The 21,837-nt window shown below is 34.2% G+C and overlaps 5 protein-coding genes across 5 annotated transcripts; 1 reads left to right on the top strand and 4 right to left on the bottom strand.

Annotated features, from left to right (window-relative positions):
* Nucleotides 1-163: 163 nt before the first annotated feature.
* LOC129885963 (putative germin-like protein 2-1) lies at nt 164-1,638 on the bottom strand. The gene is made up of 2 exons (XM_055960461.1): nt 1,159-1,638; nt 164-1,060 (listed from the first exon to the last, which is right to left on the bottom strand). The coding sequence occupies exons 1-2, from the start codon at nt 1,286-1,288 to the stop codon at nt 498-500; spliced, it is 693 nt and encodes a 230-aa protein (XP_055816436.1). The 5' UTR covers nt 1,289-1,638; the 3' UTR covers nt 164-497.
* Nucleotides 1,639-2,034: 396 nt separating this feature from the next.
* On the top strand, nt 2,035-3,002 carry LOC129885969 (putative germin-like protein 2-1). The gene is made up of 2 exons (XM_055960468.1): nt 2,035-2,214; nt 2,334-3,002. The coding sequence occupies exons 1-2, from the start codon at nt 2,091-2,093 to the stop codon at nt 2,894-2,896; spliced, it is 687 nt and encodes a 228-aa protein (XP_055816443.1). The 5' UTR covers nt 2,035-2,090; the 3' UTR covers nt 2,897-3,002.
* Nucleotides 3,003-3,276: 274 nt separating this feature from the next.
* LOC129885962 (disease resistance protein RPV1-like) lies at nt 3,277-8,984 on the bottom strand. Its single transcript, XM_055960460.1, has 7 exons — nt 8,839-8,984; nt 7,852-8,260; nt 6,152-7,247; nt 5,681-6,076; nt 4,665-5,573; nt 3,865-4,503; nt 3,277-3,688 (listed from the first exon to the last, which is right to left on the bottom strand). The coding sequence occupies exons 1-6, from the start codon at nt 8,876-8,878 to the stop codon at nt 3,946-3,948; spliced, it is 3,408 nt and encodes a 1,135-aa protein (XP_055816435.1). The 5' UTR covers nt 8,879-8,984; the 3' UTR covers nt 3,277-3,688; nt 3,865-3,945.
* A 1,394-nt stretch (nt 8,985-10,378) lies between these two features.
* LOC129888022 (disease resistance protein RPV1-like) lies at nt 10,379-16,594 on the bottom strand. Its single transcript, XM_055963278.1, has 5 exons — nt 16,586-16,594; nt 13,915-14,228; nt 12,611-13,715; nt 12,085-12,531; nt 10,379-11,984 (listed from the first exon to the last, which is right to left on the bottom strand). Exons 1-5 carry the CDS (start codon nt 16,592-16,594, stop codon nt 10,536-10,538), a joined length of 3,324 nt encoding a protein of 1,107 aa, XP_055819253.1. The 3' UTR covers nt 10,379-10,535.
* A 2,806-nt stretch (nt 16,595-19,400) lies between these two features.
* LOC129888021 (germin-like protein subfamily 1 member 20) lies at nt 19,401-20,462 on the bottom strand. Its single transcript, XM_055963277.1, has 2 exons — nt 20,456-20,462; nt 19,401-20,098 (listed from the first exon to the last, which is right to left on the bottom strand). Exons 1-2 carry the CDS (start codon nt 20,460-20,462, stop codon nt 19,494-19,496), a joined length of 612 nt encoding a protein of 203 aa, XP_055819252.1. The 3' UTR covers nt 19,401-19,493.
* Between the last annotated feature and the right edge of the window lie 1,375 nt (nt 20,463-21,837).

The following is a 21,837-nucleotide window of genomic DNA, read 5'->3' as shown; positions in this document are numbered from 1 at the left end:
GAAGACGAACAAAAGTTGTTTGGATTAATGTAAGATTTGTCCTCCTTGGTTAATGCTAAGCTTACTTTCTCAACATTGCATGTACCAGCGATATCTAGGCTTTTGGTGTAGGTGATTTTGATGTTGCGGAAGACAGTTGTTATGATTATCTTCATAAGTTGAGTTATGCAACCGAACTAATAATCCAAACTTGCTTCACAAAGGTCATGTGCATCTTGCAGTTTAAAGGGGTGACAATATTCATCCACAGTTTCTAAATCATTAGAGAAACATCATATTTCCTTCAAATATTGAAGTACACTATATTTAATTCCATTAACCAATCTTTATTCAATACATCAATCAACCCTTATAGGTGAATGAAAATCAGTCCAAAAGACTAGATTTTCAATCTTTAGTCAATACATCATATACTATATTTTCGTAACATATAATTAGAATATCATTAAATGGTAAATATTTTTCAAGAAACAAACATGAGTAGTTGGATTATACTCTTAGTTATTATCCCACCAAAACTGTTCTTGAAGATGATCAATCAGTTTCTTGTCAACTTGGAATGCTTTAGCGAGGACATCGTCATTAATTGGCGGGTCTGAGCCAAATACTGCATTGGCAATAGTGATAACTCCTGGATTTTGGCTGCTCAGACCAGCGAATGCAATGGCATTAGTCTTTCCCACATTAAGTTGAAAATGAATTAGTCCCTCAGGAAAAACAAAGACATCGCCAGGGTTCAAAATCTTGGTGAGTAACCTGTTCTTCATATTTGGGCCAGGGTTAGAAAGGACGAAACCAACATAAAGTCTTCCCTTAAGAACAACAAGAACCTCAGTTCCTCTAGGATGTGTATGAGGTGGATTGAGACCACGTCGTGCAAAATCAATACGAGCTAAGGAAATGCCTAGAGTGTTAAGTCCAGGTAAATTGTTGACGTTGACAGCAGTAACAATTGATCCAAGTTGATTTGACGTATTTCCAGGCTTGTTTAGGCCTGGTCTGAAGAAGTCATCAGCAGTGACAAGTTTTGGATCCTTGCAAACTTTTCCATTCACGAAAACTGTATGAAAACAAAAAAACATTAGAAACCAAAAACAAGCACTTTGTATTCATTTAAAACGCTAAGCTAGAAGTTGAGTAGTAATTAATCTCAATTACCAGTTGCTTTAGAGTCATTAACAGCAACACAGAAATCCTGCAAGGGACTTGGGTCTGAGGCAGTGCTAGGTGAAGATGTCAAAGCTAATATGGCAATGGTAATCACAAGCAACTTCAGGGCCAAAGCCATAATTAGCTAGATAATTAATCTTCTAATTAATTAAAGCTCGATGCTGCTTTAATTTTGTTTCTTGTAAGCTTGAAGGTGATAGACTTTGCATGAGAATTGGTGGCTATTTATAGATGAAATTTATTGAATGAGTCCTCAGAATAAACAATGAATTAATTAAGCTATCTTCTTAATTACCAAGTCTTCATGATTAGTTTATAATAAACCAAAATCCTGAACCCTTCTTCAACAACTACAGAGAATAATTAATCCCCCGGGCCATTGGAAATGGTCAGTATTAGGATGTAAGAAAAAAAGAGTAACAAAGACAAATTTGGAAAGTTAGAAAAGGTAAAACTTCCAATAGTTACATACTTTGAGATGGGAAACGTATGATGAAAGTTTAAGGGAAGGGAAATATCTTACCAATTCAAACTTCCCTTTATTTAGCGAATTTCTTATTATTACTGCGAATTGTATTGTGACAAAGTAAGAAAGAAAATAACACAAGTATAGATGAAAACAGGTGTGAGGAAACATAAGGTGTTTGTATGTACACAAAAAAAATAATTATACTGTAGTAAGATTTAGTCATTATAGTTGTTGACGGAACTTCATGACATAATTGTTTAAATATTAGTATTCATCATTGAAGACTTGGTAGTGCAGAAGCCAAATCCACACTTTGTTTGAAGACCATTTTTATCAAAATTGTTATCTATAAATAGGCACAACTCTCTATTCATATTTCTCACACAGATAAAACAGAGATCATCAATTAAATTGTATCAACATATATACACAGAGTTTTAACTAATTAGTGATGGCTCTCAAGTACTTTGTATTAACCATTGCCATATTGGCTGTGGTGACTTCAATAAGCCATGCATCTGATCCTAGTCCTTTACAAGATTTTTGTGTTGCTGTTAATGACTCCATGGCTGCTGGTAACTTTGATACTTATTTCAATCATCGCTTTTGCAGACTTCTTGCTTCTTTTTTTTATTTTTTATAATACAATAGTATTTACTGTTATTTTTGCTTTCTAATTGTGATTTCTTTACAGTTTTCGTGAATGGAAAAGTATGCAAAGATCCAAAGGTTGTCACTGCTGATGACTTCTTCAAATCGGGATTAAACATAGCTGGAAATACTTCAAATCAAGTTGGATCTGCTGTAACAGCTGTGAACGTCAACAACTTACCAGGGCTCAACACTCTGGGCATTTCGTTAGTTCGTATTGACTATGCACCATACGGTCTCAACCCACCACACACGCACCCTAGAGGAACTGAGGTTCTTACGGTCCTTGAGGGCACACTCTATGTTGGATTTGTCCTATCAAATCCGGGTCCAAATATGAAGAACAAACTCTTTACCAAGATTCTACATCCTGGAGATGTGTTTGTTTTTCCAATAGGACTCATTCACTTTCAATTTAACGTGGGAAAGACTAAGGCCGTTGCATTCGCCGGACTTAGTAGCCAAAATCCAGGAGTCATCACTATTGCAAATGCAGTATTTGGCTCTGACCCACCAATCAATGATGATGTTCTTGCAAAAGCATTCCAAGTTGACAAGAAAATTGTGGATTATCTCCAATCACAATTTTGGTGGGACAACAACTAGATTAGTATAAGCCAAATAATAACTATGGGTGCTATTATTTGTGCTTATGTTTGGAATTTAAGAAATCATAAATAAATCTCATGATCTAGCCTTGTGGACTGGTTTCATTGATCTTTGTATTGGATGTACTAAACGAGGATTTCTCATGGTTTGTTTTAGTAAAAGATATATATATCGCAGTGTTACATTAATGTTATCAAAACTATACACAAGCATCAAATTTGTAGTATTTATTGAATTTGATCAAGTATTTAGCCGTATTACTTTCGGATCCAACCATGTAGGAACACAACAGTATTATTAATAGTAGTTTTATTGTAGTATACAGTTGAATAAAAACTAGAAATTCAACTAGAGTATGTAAATCCAATCCCCTTTGTTTGAAAATGAGCAGCATGAACAGCCAACAAATTCAATTCCAGCTATATACACTTCCCTTAGCAGAATTTCTGATATTGGATCAAAGAAAAGAAAATAGATGGTGTCCTTTCTCTCTTTGAAATGGCAAATACTTTTATTATGAATTAAGTGACTTGAGAATTTCTCCCCTTACCTTCTGATAAAGAAAAAGGCGAAAGGTATTATTTGTTCTTTCCTTCATGCGTGTCATATTAGAAGATGGTAATTTCATGTGATCAAGTGGCCACTGGTTCAAGCCTTGGAAACAGCCTCTGGCAGAAATGCAAGGTAAGACTGCGTACAATAGACCCTTGTAGTCGGGCCCTTCCCCGCACCATGCGCATAGCGGGAGCTTAGTGCACCGGACTGCCCCTTATCTCTTTCTTTTGGGATCTGTATAATACAGTTAATAGAGAATTTCAGAACAGATTTCTTCAAAATTAGAGAAATGTGTATCATTAAAAAAAATACGAATAAGATGACGATAGAAGTACTGATTGTCATCCAAATTCCACATAAATAGTTCTTTCTAGAAAAATAAAATTTCTAATGAAGAGAAAAGAATATACTTGAGGAGATGGCTAAGACGTCATAGTTTACATCCAACTCCTCCAAGGATTTTACAGGGTATGTATTCCCATCCATGGATCTCATGGTATGTAGGGCAAAATGTAGTGCAATCCAATCCCCATATGGCCATAGCAGTAAAAATCTACAAGCCCTTGACGTTTGGTAGGTATCATCCCCTGATAAGGATAATCTCGCTGCATTTCTTGACTGTTTGAGTTCAAAACCATGTCTACTTGCTCACCATGCAGTAAGTGAATACCAAATTCCTTGATGCTAAAACCATCCATAGTAATAACTGTGACATTCAAGGTGTCACCAGCATCCAGCTGACTCTGAAATTTCCAATGGCTGAACCATAACATTTCATTTTGGCCTTCAGGAAGACCATAGCAAGTTGGGCTATAAACCAGTTTCACATTTTTCTGCTCATTATGGATTATCAAATAAAATTGGATACCCTGAACCCAGACTTTCCAGTCAATTGTGTACACTGAGCACACAGTTATGCCCTGGATCTTGAGATCAGGAGGTGAAGGGACAGTGAAAGATAAAGTTGCTCCAGCACTCTTGTAACAAAACCAATTAGGAACCTTGCTCCCCGGAAGATATATGCTGATCAATCCGCTTTCAAACAACACCTGTGTCATGAAGAATCTCATCAAATATGACAAAAAACAAAGGAAGGAGCCAACAGATACAGCCGTTACATGAAGAAATTTGACCACACAAATGAAAGTAGATCCGTCAACCCCTTCTTTGGGGGTGGGCTGGGTTGGGAGAATAAAAGAGGAGAAAGTACCTTTACTAGTCCTCTACTTTCTGTATGAGTTGACATGTTGTACAATTTCACTTCAAAGCTTCCGACAGAATCCCACATGCTTAATTCCAATGACTTCATTGTTTTCTCAATTCCTCCCATGGCTTCCAACTTGAAGCTTCCCTCCATATCAGTGAGTTCTTTACAGCCATTTAAATGGTAAACTTTTGCACGGCACCCTACTGATAGATACGTTACTTTTTCTAGGGAAGTGCAATATCCCACCCCCAACTTGTGGACACGAGGTAGGTCTATGAGAAATTTAAGCATTGTACAAGAACCTAATTCAAGATTGTTGAGCCTGGAAAGAGTTCTGATGCAATCTGGAAGACAACTGATTGGATTTTTACTGAGGTTTAGGTTCTGCAACGACATTAAATTACTGAAGTCCCTTGGAAAAGCAACTTCAGATAGGTTGCACTCAGATAGACTTAAATTAACCAAAGATTTTGGTAAACAAACCCACGGAAGCTCTAGAACTTTTCTTGGCTTCAGAACCCAAGACCGGATAAGTGCATGCCATATTGGGTTCTGTTTTCTCTTAGAGGGTAATTGACTCATTGGGATTTCATTGGCAAGAAACACTTCCAAGGATTGCATCCTCCACAGATCTCTTGGCAACTCTACAAGATTTGAGCAGCCAGATATTATGAAGGTTTTAAGAACTTTTAGCTTGCAAATCTCTCTAGGTAGCTTCTGAAGTCTTTTGCAGTTTTTGATATTTAAGAAAATGAGCCGAGCCTCTAAGGTTCCAATGGATTCATGAACCTCAATGAGATTGACACACTCTTTGAGAATAAGCTTCTCCAGCATTGGGAGTCCTGAAAAATCAGGAGTTCTGAAAAGAGAATGAGAGTGGCTGAGGTTGAGAATTTTTACCAGTGGAAGCACCTACAATGAGAAAGATTACAAGAAAAGGACAAGTAATGAGTTATCCATATTCTACAACACTTCATTAAAAGTGGAGGAAACTAATAACACAAAAACAATTGTCATACTCTTCTTCCTTCCCACAGTCTTTCCAGACAGCTGTTCCGCATGTCAAGAACAGACAAGCTCTCCAATGGAAAATCATTTGGCACACACTTCAAAGGAAAACCTCTCCAGTATAGCCACCTCAGGTTCTTGGGAAAATCTTTATAAGCACCACTTAGGTGTGTATAATTTATCTGAAGCAGTCTTAGCTTGTTCATAACTGTAAAGAGATTCGTTCCCAATTCAAGCTCATTAAAGGTTTTTGAAGAAAATTTGTTGGGATGCCTGGAGAAACCGAACGGATGACTCTTAAATTCTGAAAACAGACACTTTCTTCCACTGCTAGAACTTCCCATGAAGGACTGGTCTTCCTTTACCATATTCATGTCAAAGAAAAGACCTTCAATTGTCTCTGAGCCCTGAAAAAAGAATTAGAGAAGAGCTTAGCAGTGTCCAAAAGAAAAGGAAGTATACACCAGAAAGGAAATTTTTACCATGTTTTCTCTCAATACATTAAATGAATCCTTGTAGTGCCACAACCGGGTGCGCCTCCCAGGCTTCTTAGATGATTCTTGACGGACTATTTCTCTGCCCATGTCCCGAAGCATTTGATGCATTATCAACTTGTTACCCTCAATCATCAACAGGAATCTATCTGTGAGATTCTGAATTCCAACTCTTGTATAAATATAAGATTCGTCTAGCACTGCAATAACATAATCTTTGTCCTTTCTTGTAAAGAAGCAGGCAATGTCAAGGAACAAGTTCTTATCATGATCATCTTTTAATGAGTCATACCCAAATTTTAATTTTTTAATTATCTGGCTCGCAGGAATCGCTTCCAACTTGTCTAGTGCACTCTTCCATACATCGATATTTTTCCCACGAAGAGAAGAACCCAAGACTTGAAGTGCCAGAGGAAGCCCTCCACAATGCTTTACCACCTTTTTTGATAGTTCCATGTAGTCGTCAGCTGGGTGGTCCTCCCCAAAGGAATGCCAACTGAAAAGCTCCAGTGATTCAGCATTACCCATTTCCCTGACTTTATGGAATTTTTGAATTTCATGAACCTTCAGCAAACATGAATTCTTAGTTGTTATGATTATTTTACTTCCTGGACAGAACCAATTTTTCATTCCAATTATAGCATGAATTTGTTCTTGTTGATCAATGTCATCCAATATGACTAGAACTCTTTTAAAACATATAGCATCTCGTATCTTGATGATCCCTTCATCAGTATCTTGTATTTTACTCTTTTTCCCAGTTAAATCATAAAGGAGCTGCTTCTGTAAGCGAATTAAACCATCAGGTTGCTGAGAAATATCTTGGATATTTGCAAGAAAGCTACTACCTTCAAATCTTCTAAAGTTTGTAGTGAAAACATATTTGGCAACAGTTGTCTTCCCAATTCCGCTCATCCCGCAAATTGCAATAACATTATCATCATGTGATCCGTCTTGCAACCATGAAATGATATTTTTGACCCGTGAACTGATCCCAACCAGGTAAGGTGCAACACTTGATATTGTCCGGTTCAATATATCCTCAATGAATTGAAGAATTTCGTCAATGAACACTGATTCCTTCCTAATCAATTACCAAGGAGCAAATGGATTGGAAAAAATTATCACATCAGACTTTAACGACTTATAAAGGAATTTCTATGCAAGCAAGATAAGTTACAAGTGTGTAACCGGCAAAGTAATTGGAATAAAACTGGAAAGCGAAAAAAAGAAGAGGAAATCCAGCATCCTAACTTAAGACAAGACAGACATATATGAAATTTATCTATTCCAACCTATTCATAAAAGTAATTTGATCCCTAATTTCATTTCCTTTTTGATGAAACCAGTTTATATCATACAATATTTGGATGTCTAAATGGAAAGATTCTAAAGCTCAAGTTGTCAACACACACATCCATAAATATTTGAGACTTCAAGCAGATTTTAATTCACTGGATATTAATGTACTGAGATAGAACCCGTAGTTCTCTCCCCCCCCCCCCCCCCCACACACACCCTTTTCCCCCTAAATAGCTTTAATTTCACCTTCAATGATTTTATAACATTCCTCAAGAAATGCATCTCAAATAGCAATATGCAAGATGAAACAAGTTCAAAAAGGTTATTTGGAAACAGAATCTTAATCTATTCTTGATTACTATGCAGTATGAAGAATCTACTGGTACCTATCCTCTTGATTGTTCACTAGAACACCACCCAAATCTGCCACCTCTCCAAGAGCTGCTCTCCATTTTTGGACCTTATCCATCCAATCCCTCTTTCCTTCATGACTTTCAGCTTCAATTTGCCTCTCATATCTCGTAAATGCTTCTGCAAAACTCTTTTTCTGATCTCTAACTTCAGAAGGATCGACATGATAGAAGACAGGAAGAATTGCATGCCCTTTTGTCCTCTTATGTTCAAGGATTTTGACAAGTTCATCAAGGCACCACGTCGAAGTAGCATAGTTCTTCGAGAGGATAATTATTGAACTCCTCGAATTTATAATTGCATTCTCCAATTCCGTCTTAATATTTTCCCCTCTCTCAATCTCATTGTCATCCTTAAACGTACGCCACCCTGCACCTACCAAAGCTGCATAAAGAGTGTCAGTAAAAGTCTTGCGGGTGTCTTCGCCTCTAAAACTCAAGAACACATGATAAATGCTTGGAGAAACAAAAGAGGAGGATGTTTGTGGTCCTTCAGAACCCATCAGATCAAGTTGACCAATTTCTCTGAGTGAGGAAGGATACACAATTACACAATGCTTCAAAAGCCAAATATATGAAATAACGACAAGAAAATGCAGACTAGAGAAAGCTAGTATTAGGCTAGTTCCATTATCTTCTAATAAATTAATAAGCTATATTTTTTGATTATCAAAAAGCTTAATTAACTAATCCTTTTTGATTATTCTATTCAGGAATGTGCAGATATGGAGTCATTAGTTGCACCGGCCAATACATAGAGCATCCAATGCTACATAATAAAATTAAAAAAAGTTGATGCCTTTTCATGTTCATCTACTACAGCACTTCTTTTATGGCCAGTGAATGTAGCATTAGAAGCAAAAGTATGCATTTTGGTTGGCACAATAAGATGATTTCAAGATTGATTGCATAATAGTGTAATAAGGAACCTTCATTATTCTATACATGTAGGTAGGTAAATACATGCTCTGAAATGTGATAAAAGCCCCAGGGCGGCCGCCATCTCTCTTCTTGGCTCTTGCTGCAAAGTGACAATCCATGGCTTCCCACAATTTCTGAATTTTCCATCTGGACCTAATACAATTTTCCGATGCTCAAACTTTCAAAACAGTTAGCCTGTTGGGTTATTTCAAAAGTTATTTAGGTCGATTAAAGTATTGGTCATAAATCCAATAGGCTCAATATTAAGTTTTAATTGATTTACTTTTTTTATATAATTTTATTTGTATCTAATTAAATATATTAAATATTATGTATGAGTTAATTTGGATTATATATCAATCTAATTTTTAATGGGATAATTTTAAATATATATATATATATAAATCAAAATAAATAGTTTACAATAAATATAGTCATGTTCTTTTATATTAAAAAATAGCCAAAAGTGTGAGGTTTAGCGAGAAACGTGGCTAAATGGATATATATATTATACAATACATATACATTATATAATGTATCAATGTTGTAGTTTTGTAAAAATTATTCCTTAAATTTAGAAAAAGTAAAACTAACATGGTTTTCCTGTATGAACATACTAAATTCATCAATAATAAAACTTAAAAACTATTTCCAAAGCAAAGCTAAATAACTGGGCATAAAAGAGTCTATGAGTTATAATATGAAAACTTGAGTCGAATTCGTAAGCTATATTTTCTAGAATTTAGAACGAAAAATTTCAGTTTCAGTCTCTGGGTATTGTTGTTAGGTTTTATAATGTAATTTTCACTACGTAGGATTTTGAAGGGGTCATTCAATTCTCAATCATGAATAACTTCAAATTGCTGACTTGCCAAGTAGATCAACCTACCCAAAACGGAATCTATCCGCCCAAAGCTTAAGTGCAAGGAGCAGTCAATTTTCACGGGGCATTCGCACAAATGTCCATTTTGGGGTGGTAATATCCCTGAAATCGATATAACAACTAATTGTGCTCGGCATAAGTTTATATTTTATATCATAATATACCACAATCTATTTCGCATAAGACATAAGAAGTTATGTCGTACTGCATAATTTTAAATTCGTACAAAACTTATGTCGTTCAGTTTCAAAATTCACAAGTTATGTCGTAAGAGGCAAAACTTAGTTCATACAGAATTTATGTCCTAAGAGGCAAACAAAAGTTCTATAAACTTATGTCGAGCAAATGCGAATTAAGTCATAGATAAAGGTATTCTGGTCTAAAAATTTTCATTAAATGAGTAGCAGTGGCAAAAAATAAAAACCATTTCACCCCAAAATAGGGGCAACCCGTGCAAAAACTTCGTTTCACCTGGCTATTTTTATATTTATTTATTTATTTGAAAAAATAAATCTACTTATCGAAGCTCGGAGACGAGTGCTTATTTAGCTCTACATTCTTGAAGTGCTTCAACCTTATTAAAGATGAATTCTCTGTGAAATTATTTTTTCATCTTTAAATTATAATCTTTTATCATTGTAACCAACGGGTAAGAACAACAATTGGTACAGGAGGAAAGTATCTAAGACCCAAAATGGCTGCTATAAAAATAGACTAAATTTGTATATTGAGAAGGAATCAATCATCCAACAATTACAACATCAACTTTCATTATCCCACCACCAAATAACAGCTCAGATAACTTTCAAAGTCAATGTCAAATCTACACCCCCTTACTCTATTTAACCATCAAGATTCAAGAATAAATGGAGAGATGATAGACACCTGAGCTTAGCTCATAAGGAGACAAATCTCCAACAATTGCATGCTGTAGTGGATAGGAAGCACGACGACATCCCTCTGCATTCTTAGATAGGTTGTCTTCCTCACTTTGTTCGCTGCCCACAAGATGGACACCAAATTCCTTAACTAAGCAACCCACGCTTAATGAAACAACAACTTGATCTCCTCTTTCTAGCTGATTTCCAAACTTCCAATGACTAAACCATAGCATTGGATTACCAGGACTTGCAATTCCAAAAATTGTTGGACCATAAATCCATTTGATTCCCTTGGTCTTATTGCTCACTTTTATGAAGTGCCTTTCACTGAAACATTCATCATAGTATTCTGCATAAGCAACACATATCTTTAATCCTTGGATCTTAGCATTAGGAAGTTGAGGCACAGTGAAAGCTATTGAGCTCCCTGTGCTTATATTATTGAACTTGGGAGGAACCTTGCCTCCAGGAATGTAAATGTTGTGTATACCAAATTCGTATAGTCCCTGAACGGGACCTTTGCTTTTCGTTGAGGTCAGATAGTTGCAAAGTTCCACATCTACTTCTATAACCTCCAAATTATCTAGGCAAGACAGATCGAGGATATCATCAATGTCTTCAATAGGATCTAGCTTGAATACTCCCTGAACCTCGACCAGTTTTTCACAATTCTGCAAGTGCAAGTCAAGTGTCCTCATGAAGTTGGGTAAATTTGTTACTCTGTTCAGTGATCTGCAGTTACATGCATTCAATATTTGTAAGCTCAACGGAAGCTCAGGGATCAACTGGAGCCTTGTGCAGTCAGCTAACTGAAAGGACTGCAGCATAGTTAGGCTCTTCAGGCTCTCTGGCAAGGTGGAAATGAAATTTCCTCTTAGACTCAGATATTTCAAGGAGGATAGTACAGAAAGATCGTAGGGAATAACGGTGTCAGTCAGATTGCAATGTGAAATATCCAAACTTTGTAACGTGATCTGAAAGAGTTCTGACATTGGACCTGCTGATTTTGGCCACAGTGACCAGAAGATTGAATAGACTGATTTAGCAGACAGAGAGTCGCTGCATATTGGCTTTTCAGCCTTAGAGGAAAATTGATCTCTTTTAGTCACATTCCATGGAAGTGATTGCAAATATTTAGTATTTCTCATTAATGTGGAAAACTCCAACTTCGAGCACCCACAAAGTGTTAGTTCTTCTAAGGATTTGATTTGCCCAATTTTCCTTGGAAGCTTCCTAAGGTTCTCGCATCCCTTCAGATTTAAGACAATAAGTTTATGGAGTCTTCCAATGGACTCATGGACCTTAACCAAACTTATGCAGTCTTCAAGAATCACTCTTTCTAGATTCGGCAGTCCAGAGAAGTCAGGGGTCTTCATGAGACTATGTGAGCGACCAAGATCAAGTATCTTCAATGATCGTAGAGACTGGGCAAAAATAGGTAAAGAGAGAGTCAGTGAAGAAAAATATCAAGTCTGCCAGAACACAATCAGCCACAAAATTAGACATGAGTAGAAGTCAGCAAACCTTTGCTCCCTCCCAGGTTTGCTGCAAGTTGCTATTCCTCATTTCAAGAACTACAAGATTTTCAGGAGGGAAGCCCCTTGGAAAGGATGTTAATTGGAATCCATACCAGCACATCCATCTTAACTTCTTTGGAAATCCTTCAAAGGTGCCAGAAAGCTGCACATTCTCCATCTCAAGATATCTCAATTCTTGCATTTTAGAAAATGCTTTAGCACTCATTCCAGCTTCATTTTGTACAGTCTGTGATCTTGCTGAAACAGAATTCCCTTGACACGAAGAGAAAAAGCCTAGGGAAAGCCTCTTTGATGATTTTTTCTTGAGAGTCAATGTTGAAGTACTCTGTGAATCGTCAGAGTAAGGCCTTTTTGATATACTTTCATGTCTGTCTGGTTTGCTTTCATCTGAACCACACATCTTAAGAACAAGCCCTTCAATAGATTCTGTAACCTGACATGGAAAGCAACATTGAACTGAAAATGAGCTCCAAGAAAAAGAAGGAAATTGGTACAGGAGGAATAAGCCATACAGTTTCTTCCTGCAGTATACTGAGGGCATCCTTGTGGTGCCAGATTCTGCTGCGTTTACCGGGTTCTATGGGTGATTCTCCACAGATGACCTCTTTACCCATTTCCTGTAGTAACTGATGCATCATTAGCTTGTTATCAGGAGTCACTGTCAGGAGATATCTATCAATGAGATTCTGTATTTCAGCAGTAGCATGGAAACCACATTCATCCAGAACTTTGATTGTATAATCTTTGTCCTTCCTGACAAAGAAGCAAGCAATATCAAGAAATACATTTTTATCATGATCATCTGGCAAAGCTTCATAGCTTAGTTCAAGAACTTTATGGTTATGGCATTCAGAATATCTTTCTAATTTCTTTATTGCACCTTCCCACATATCTATACTACTTCCACCACGTAACGAAGAGGCTAGAACCTGAAGAGCTAAAGGAACCCCACGACAATGTTTAACTATCTGCTTGGATTGCTTCATGTACTCCTTCACGGGATGGTCTTGACCAAAAGTATGCAAGCTGAAGAGCTTAAGTGCCTCGTGATTGTCCAGCCTCTTGCTTTCATACATCACACAAGCATCATGAGGCTTTAGCAAGTGTTCATTTGTAGTTGTTATAATAACTTTACTCCCTGGAGGAATCCAATCTCTTGAATCAAGTATTGCTTTCAGTTGATTCAAATCATCAACATCATCAAGAACAAGAAGAAACTTTTTATGGACTAAACATTCTTTGATCGTGGAAGCTCCTCTATCAATATCATTTAGATCAATCTTATCCTCTTTCAAAAGATCTGAAAGAAGGTTTTTCTGCAGGTTAATCAAACCACAGCTTTCTTTTGCAATTTCTCGAATATCTCCAAGAAAACTGCTGCATTGAAATCTGTCACAATGTAGGTTAAAAAGAGCTTTGGCAATGGTTGTTTTCCCTATTCCAGGTTCTCCAAAAATCATCAATGTGTGAGAATTAGTCGAGCTATCTTGTAACCAGAAAGTAATCTCTTTTACACGGGAATATATTCCAACTGGATATGGGGCAAAACTCAAAACTTTGCGAAACAGCTTACCCCAAATGTCCTCAACAATTTCTTGAATAAACTTCAGCTCATCCCTGCAGGAAGAAAAGGACAACTTAGATAGATAGCATCATAGCACTGGTTAAAATGCAAACTATGTCAGCACTGAACAAGATGGAAGTTGAATGTCCACAAACAACCCTGATGAGATAAATGTTGAAAAACAACAGAATATAAGAAATATCAAAAACATTTTAAACAATGTAGAGCCAAAATAAATTTAATTTAGCTTACCCATCTTCTAGAACTATCCCTGCCATATTTGCAACCTCCTTGAGAGATGCTCTCCATATCTTTATCTTTGATATGCGCTCATTCCTTCTTTCAACCGCCTCCACCATGATCTGCTCTTCGTAATTATGAAATGCTTTCTCATAAGACCCTCTCTGCTTTCTAACATGGGATGGATCTACACGATAGAACACAGGTAGAATCATATGACCAGTGCTTTGCTTCCGTTCAAGGATGTTCACAAGTTCATCTAGACACCTTCTAGAATATCCGTAATCTTCTGAGAATACAATTATTGAAATCCTTGATGCTGCGTACTGACCATTTCCAATGGTCCGGGGGATTAATTAGTCTTTGTAGTTGTTGAAGAAGAATCCATCAGGATTTTGGTTTATTATAAACTAAACATGAAAGACTTGGTAATTAAGAAGCTGTCTTAATTAATTCATTGTTTGGTATTTTGAGGGAGTTTAATTCGAGGACTCATCTAGAAATTTTTCAAAAATAAATACATGGCTTTAGTTCATTTCATGTTCATTAAAAAATATAATATATAATTTACTAAGTTATTTTTATTTATAAATAACTAGTAAATTTAATCGTGCTTCGTGCAGTATTAAAAATCTAATTATATTTTATAAAAAAATAATATATATTTTTTCTTTTATAAATAAATATTTGTTAAGTGGTTTCCAAATTCTTTTAAGGTCCATATGAAATAGGGAAAGTTGTATCCGTTCCATAAACAAAGAGCCATTATTGGCACCGTTTCTTTTTCTTAATGTTTTGACATTTAATTTAATTATCATTGATTAGAATATGAGGAAAATGCCAAAATTTCAGAAAAAAGATAAATGTCATCCTTGACTCCTTAAATCTAGCTTTATTATATATAAAGATTTAATTCAAATAAGTAAAAGGCAAAAAAAATAATAGAAAAAAAATAAATACAAATGAAAATCATAGAGAGTGCCACATCATCTTTGTCATGAAAATTCCAAATATAACTTAAAGTTTTATTTGGAATTTGGAAAAACACCCAAAAATTTATTTTCACTTTTTCTTTTTCATTTTATTTTATATTATTTTAAAAATATATTTTAATTCTAAATATTAATTCCAAAAATTATATTCAAACACAACTCGAACTTTAAAAATTTCAAATAAAATGAATATTTTTTTTATTTCATGGACAAACGCCTATAAATTTTTGGTTAGCTATTTGTTACAAATATCAATATTTTTTCTCCTATTTGCCAAAATCTTTAGAGGAAAATTCATAGAAAAAAAACATCACTCATATCTCCATCACATCAAAAGTGCACCCCAAAAGATTAATATCATCACAAAAAGATGAATACTATTAAATGATTATCACTCAAAATTCGTCATGACAAAAACAAAGAATAGATGAAAAATACACAAAATTCAAAATTCACTATTATATAATCATAAAGAACTCACCTATTCAACCTTTCTAATACTATATGATTGTATATACATATAAATCCAGTATCCACAACATGCTAGAAGAAAATAGCATCAAATAAATATCGATTTAATTTTTTATATCGTCACAAAAGCATTCTTCCTCCTTCAAAAATAAATAAATCAAAGAGGACAAAAGAATTAACTATGCAAGTCCACCTCTCTTTGTACATAACTTTTTCTTGTATCAGCATAGCATACATTGCTGCTAAAAAAGAATGAAAAGCATATATATATATATATATATATATATATATATATATATATATATATATATATATATATATATGCCAAGAAATTATTGAAAGATTATTACTCTCAAAATTTAATGCAAAAAGTAAATGCATGAGTAATTGGTAATTATTTTTTAATACGTAATCAAATAATCTAGTCTTACTGTACGGGGGTTATAGGGAGAGGAAAGCTGAAGAAACATAGACATTCAATATGCATTAATTATTCATTTTAATTGGAGAAGTAAAAAATCAACATTAAGGCATGATATGTTACCACTACGTGGGCTGATTTTTATATATAAAAAACAATTAAAAGTATATTATTGTGTTATTAGTATATATAGTGAAATGAAGAGAAAATGCCAAAAAAAAGGAGAAAAAAGATAAATGTAAGTAGAAATCATATAGAGGTGCCACATCACTTTGTCTATATTTTTTCGTTATATTATATATAGATTTCTTGAGAATTGAGCATTGTTAATAGTAAGAAATATGCAATCATCCTGCCCCATAAATGTTATTCATTTTCCCCTAGGTTATTTCTTGAGAAATCATAAATAAGATGAGTATCTTTACTAATTTACCCTTATTCACTTTTTTGAAAAAGAAATTTTTTGGAACTTAAAAACTTGTTTAGGCTTTCAAAAAAATATTAATTTTAGTGCTATGGAATTTTTTAATTAATTTTATCTTGATTTGATAAATAAACAAGTAATTTATAATACGGTGGACATTAATATAGGACACAGAAGGAGTTATTTAATATATATAAGGGTATAGTCAACAATAATTACACTAATTTTTGTCTTGAATTTCTAAAATGATAATTACTTTGAAATAATTTATTTTTTTGGTTGTTGAAGCGACAATTATTTTAGAAAAAATAGGGAGGGTAGTAGATTAATTGTCTAGCTAATTATGACGTTTGTTCTGAAGTTGCTTGTCATTACCATTGCCATATTGGCTTGGCATCTTTACCTAGAGCCTGTTTGGATTGGCTTTAAATTGGTCAAAACCAATTTAAAGTCCCTTTTTAGCTTTTGGACGTGTTTGCCTAATGATGACTTTAAGCCATAAAGTTCTTAAAGTCAGTCAAAAATGAAAAGTTAGGATTCCTAACTTTTTTTTTCCAAAGTGCTTAAAGTCATTTTCTTTGACCATAGAAATTACTTTTATATCCCTTATATTTTAACTAAATTCTCAAACTACCTTTTTTTATTCTTTTAACCCTAAAATTCACATCATAAGCACTTTTATCCAAACATCCAACTGCTTATTTATAAAAATAACTTTCAGCACTTCAAAGTTCTAAAAGCACTTCATACATAAAAGTTACTTATTTTAAGCCCATCCAAACGGGCTCCTAGTCTCTTGCAGGACTTTTGTGTTTTTATTAGTGACTCTAAAACGACTGGTAAATGCTTAATTACTGTTCTTTCGATCTAAAATTATCTATCATAAATTTTAAAAATAAATATCTCAAATTATTTATTATTTAAAAAATTTAAGATAAAATTAGTTATTTTCTCCCCCATTTTATCTTTAGTAGTTATTATTCTTGAATATTTTATATATATAATTACTTCATTATAATTAAGGTGATATTAGATTATTCAAATATCAATAAAGGATAAAATAATTATTTTAAAAAAAAAACTCTCTTAATTAATATTTTTTAAGGACGGTGAAAGAGATCAATCACAACAGATAATTTGAGACTGAAAGAATACTCAAATTTTATTCGTTTTTAGATGAATATAAAGTACTTAATTAATGTTTTTAAAAATTTGTGTTATGTTTTGTTTACTCTCTACTTTTTTGTTTTTGCTTTCTAATAAAATAAAATACATAAAATAAACCTCAACTTGGTAGCCGAACTTAAATCTTGACGTGGTGATGATGTGACGCGTGTGTAATACATTTTTCATTGTGAGACTAGTATTATATTGTTAGGGTCATATTTAATTCACTTCAAAATTGTTAAAAGATATTTAAATGCCTGTGTAGTTAAAGTGCTAAAATAAGTTTTGCTGCCAAGTTAGAGGGATGGCCTAAACAAGCCAAAATATCGTCGATGAACACTATCACAAAGAAACTAAGTAGGACATGAACACGTACACGGTGGTCTCAATTCGCCTCATACACATCCTAGAAGAACTGAGATTCTTGTTGTTCTTAAGGGAAGACTCAATGTTGGTTTCGTCCTTTCTAATTAACCTTGGCCTAAATATGAAGAACAAGATTCTGAACCCTGGCAATTATGTTTTTTATTATAACAACAAACAATATAATAAACGTAATATTATTACACCAAAACAATAACGTATATATCTCGCTTAGTACATCTAATACAAAGATCAAGTAAAACTAGGCAACATGACTGGATAATTAATCTTGAAGTTTATTAACGATTACAAAATAAACATTAGGGTGATCAAGGACATATATGAGGGTGCAAAAACCAGGGTAAGGACAGTAGGAGGGGACTCAGAGCACTTTCCAGTTGTGATGGGGTTGCATTAAGGATCAGCTCTTAGTCCATTTTTATTTGTCTTGGTGATGGATGGATTGACGCGACAAATTCAAGGTGAGGTGCCATGGTGTATGCTTTTCGCGAACGACATAGTCCTGACCGATGAGATTCGTAGCGAAGTTAACGCTAAGTTGAAGGATTGGAGACATATCTTGGAGTCTAAAGGATTTAAGTTGAGTAGGACCAAGACAAAGTATTTAGAGTGCAAGTTCAGTGAGACACCTTAGGAGGTTGGCGTAGAAGTTAGGCTTGGTGACCAGGCCGTCCAAAAGAAAAATAGTTTTAAGTACCTTGGGTCTGTCATGCAAGGCAGCGAGGAGATTGACGATGATGTCACACATCGTATTGGGGCAGGGTGAATGAAATGGAGGCTCTCTTCCGGTGTGCTATGTGACAAGAAAGTGCCACCACAACTTAAGGGCAAGTTCTACAAAGTGGTGGTTAGACCGACTATGTTATATGGGGCGGAGTGTTGTCCAGTTAAGGTCTCTCACGTTCAAAAGATGAAAGTTGCCGAGATGAGAATATTGAAATGGATGTGTGGGCATACCAAGAGTGACAGGATTAGAAATGAGGCTATTCGGGATAAGGTAGGAGTGGCCTCAATTGAAGACAAGATGCGGAAAATGCGACTGAGATGGTTTGGGCATGTGAAGAGAAGAGACACAGATGCCCCAGTGCAGAGGTGTGAGAGGTTAGCCATGGATGGTTTTAGAAGAGGTAGAGGTAGGCTGAAGAAATATTGAAGAAAGGTGATTACACAGGACATGACGCAGTTACAGCTTACCGAGGATATGACCTTATATAGGAGGGTGTGGAGGACCCATATTAGGGTAGAAGGCTAGTACATAGTCTCCTTATTCTTCTGTATTAGTAGGCGCATTAACGCACTATAATTTTTTGTGCTCTGACTTTTATTATTATCTATTACTTTCTGTACTTTTGATTGCTTTATTTTATCTGTGTCGCTTTCGTTATTTGCTTTCCCATATCGCTTTGAACTTCTTAGTCTTATCTGACCTCTTTTTTTATGCTTCTATTGACCCGAGGGTCTCTTGGAAACAACCGTCCTACCTTGGTAGGAGTAAGGTCTATGTACACTTTACCCTCCCCAGACCCGCACATTGTGGGATTTAACTGGATTGTTGTTGTTGTATAAATAATTATAGCACCATATAAAGATCAAGTGCATCTAATACAAAAGATCAAGTAAAATTAATCAACATGACTAGATAATTAATCTTGAAGTTTATTAACGATTACAAAATAAAACACACATTATAAATAATTATAGCACCATATATAGTCTGGCTTATACGGCTAATTTAGTTGTTGTCCCACCAGAATTGTGACTGGAGATAATCCACAACTTTCTTATCAACTTGGAATGTTTTGGCAAGGACATCGTCATTGATTGGTGGGTCTGAGCCAAATACTGCATTTGTAATAGTGATGACTCCTGGATTTTGACTACTCAGTCCAGCAAATGCAACCGCCTTAGTCTTTTCCACATTAAATTGAAAATGAATGAGACCTATAGGGAAAACAAACACATCTCTAGGATGTAGAATCTTGGTAAAGAGCTTGTTCTTCATATTTGGGCCGGAATTCGAAAGGACAAAGCCAACGTAGAGCGTGCCCTCAAGGACAACAAGAATCTCAGCTCCTCTAGGATGCATGTGTGGCGGGTTGACGCCATATGGTGCATAATCAATACGAACTAACGAAATGTCCAAAGTGTTCAGCTCAGGTAAATTAAAGACGTTCACAACAGTTACAGCAGATCCAATATTATTTGAAGTATTTCCAGCTACGTTTAAGCTTGATTTGAAGAAGTCATCAGCAGTGACAACCTTTGGATCTTTGCATATTTTTCCATTCACGAAAATTGCATAATAAGGAATTATAATTATATATATATATATATGTTCTGAGAACGTACAAACAGTTCATAATAACTACATATAATATAATTAAAGAGTAGTCATGCATATTTATGGAGGGTCTATTATTGGAAATGGTCATGATAATATTGGATGTGGAAGAAAAAAGAAGTTGTGTGATAGAAACTTTAACAATAAAAATAATAAGAAGATTAATGCATATGGGATCCCAACAATGATCACAAGATGTAGACCTTATAAACATCCAAAGCTATTATTACATTTGGTAAGTTAGAAATTATCAATCAATAACTATATTGATTATTAATTTCTTAAAATTGAATTTATTAAACTGATGATTACGAAAATTTATGTAGTATTTGAATAATACTTTGTTAAATAACCATCCATTGTAAAGATTAATTGGATAATATAATTAGAATTTTAATGTGAGAATCGTAACTTTGAACATCAAAGATAAAACCTTCGGTGTTGCCATCCTAGCACCTTTTGTTTATAATTGGAAAGACTCCAAGTCTCCCCTATAAAATTATCAGTATATAACTTTTGGTTTTGATTTTAATTTTCTATTCTCATAATTTTATTCAAATTGAATTTTGAATTTACAATGCAAATCCTTTTCTACACTTTAGTTTAATATTTTGTAGCAAGATATATTAAAAGCTTATTAAATCGTAAATTGAAATTGTGTATATATAGTTTTCCAAATAAAATTCTATTAAAACTCTTAAATTTTCAAGGGTTATGTGTGATTGTTCAAATTGGAACGGAAGTATTACAATTTCGTAGTTGTAGAAACCTTAACGATTTCAAGGTTTTGTTGAAAAATTCACCAGTCAATGACTTGCTTATTTAATTCACCAATCAAATTCTTAATTGGCTCTTTAAAGTTATAGCAATATGATGCATTGATCGATTTTATCGTGGACACGACTGATATATGATTTATTACACACACATATGTATATATGCTGTGTATGGGCCCAATAATATTATACTAAATATTTAAAATGTAGATTTTTTATTATTATTATTAAAAAAAAATTATAATTTTGTTGGTTAAAATTATTATCTAAAAGTTAAAATTCAAAAGGAGATTTATCTTTTTTTTCAAGTCCCGCTGATTAGCATGAGTTAAAAAATTTCATTTAAAGATATGTGTTGGTAATCTTTTTTTTTTTTCTTTTTTTTTACCCCCCATTTTGGAGGATTTATAGTGTTTCCACACTTCCCCTCCAATGTGACTCGAACCCAGGACCTACCGATCGTGGGTGGAGGTGCTTAACCAACTGAGCAAGCCTCACTTGTCATGTTGGTAATCTGATTCTTCTTATAGTGTCTCTTGTAGTGCCACATCACTTATAATTTTTTTAATAAAATTCATTATTAAATCTATTTGACTAAATTATTCTTTATATCTTTTTACCGTCAATTAAATTTTATCTTACTTCAAAAAAATTATAATATTTATTATGATGAGACAAATCAATTTTATTATATTTTCAATTTATTAAATTAATTTTATTAATTATATTTTAAATTTAACTATTATTACATTATAAAATTATTTAAATAATAATATGGCTTAAAACTAAAAGATTTGTCAGTTAAATCAAACTCAGAATTCACAATCAAATAACATAATCTAGGCAACTATGTCAATAAGACTATCAAAGACATCAACAGAAGTGGTATTAGGTTGAGGGGACTTTTCTGCATGCACAATAAAATAATAAAGTTAATTTTTTTTTAATGACAATCATAC

The sequence above is a fragment of the Solanum dulcamara genome, chromosome 4 (assembly GCF_947179165.1).
Source record: "Solanum dulcamara chromosome 4, daSolDulc1.2, whole genome shotgun sequence".
NCBI classification, from domain to species: Eukaryota; Viridiplantae; Streptophyta; class Magnoliopsida; order Solanales; family Solanaceae; genus Solanum; species Solanum dulcamara.
Note: the sequence above shows the minus strand (reverse complement) of the source record. Positions and strands in the feature narration are given on the sequence as shown.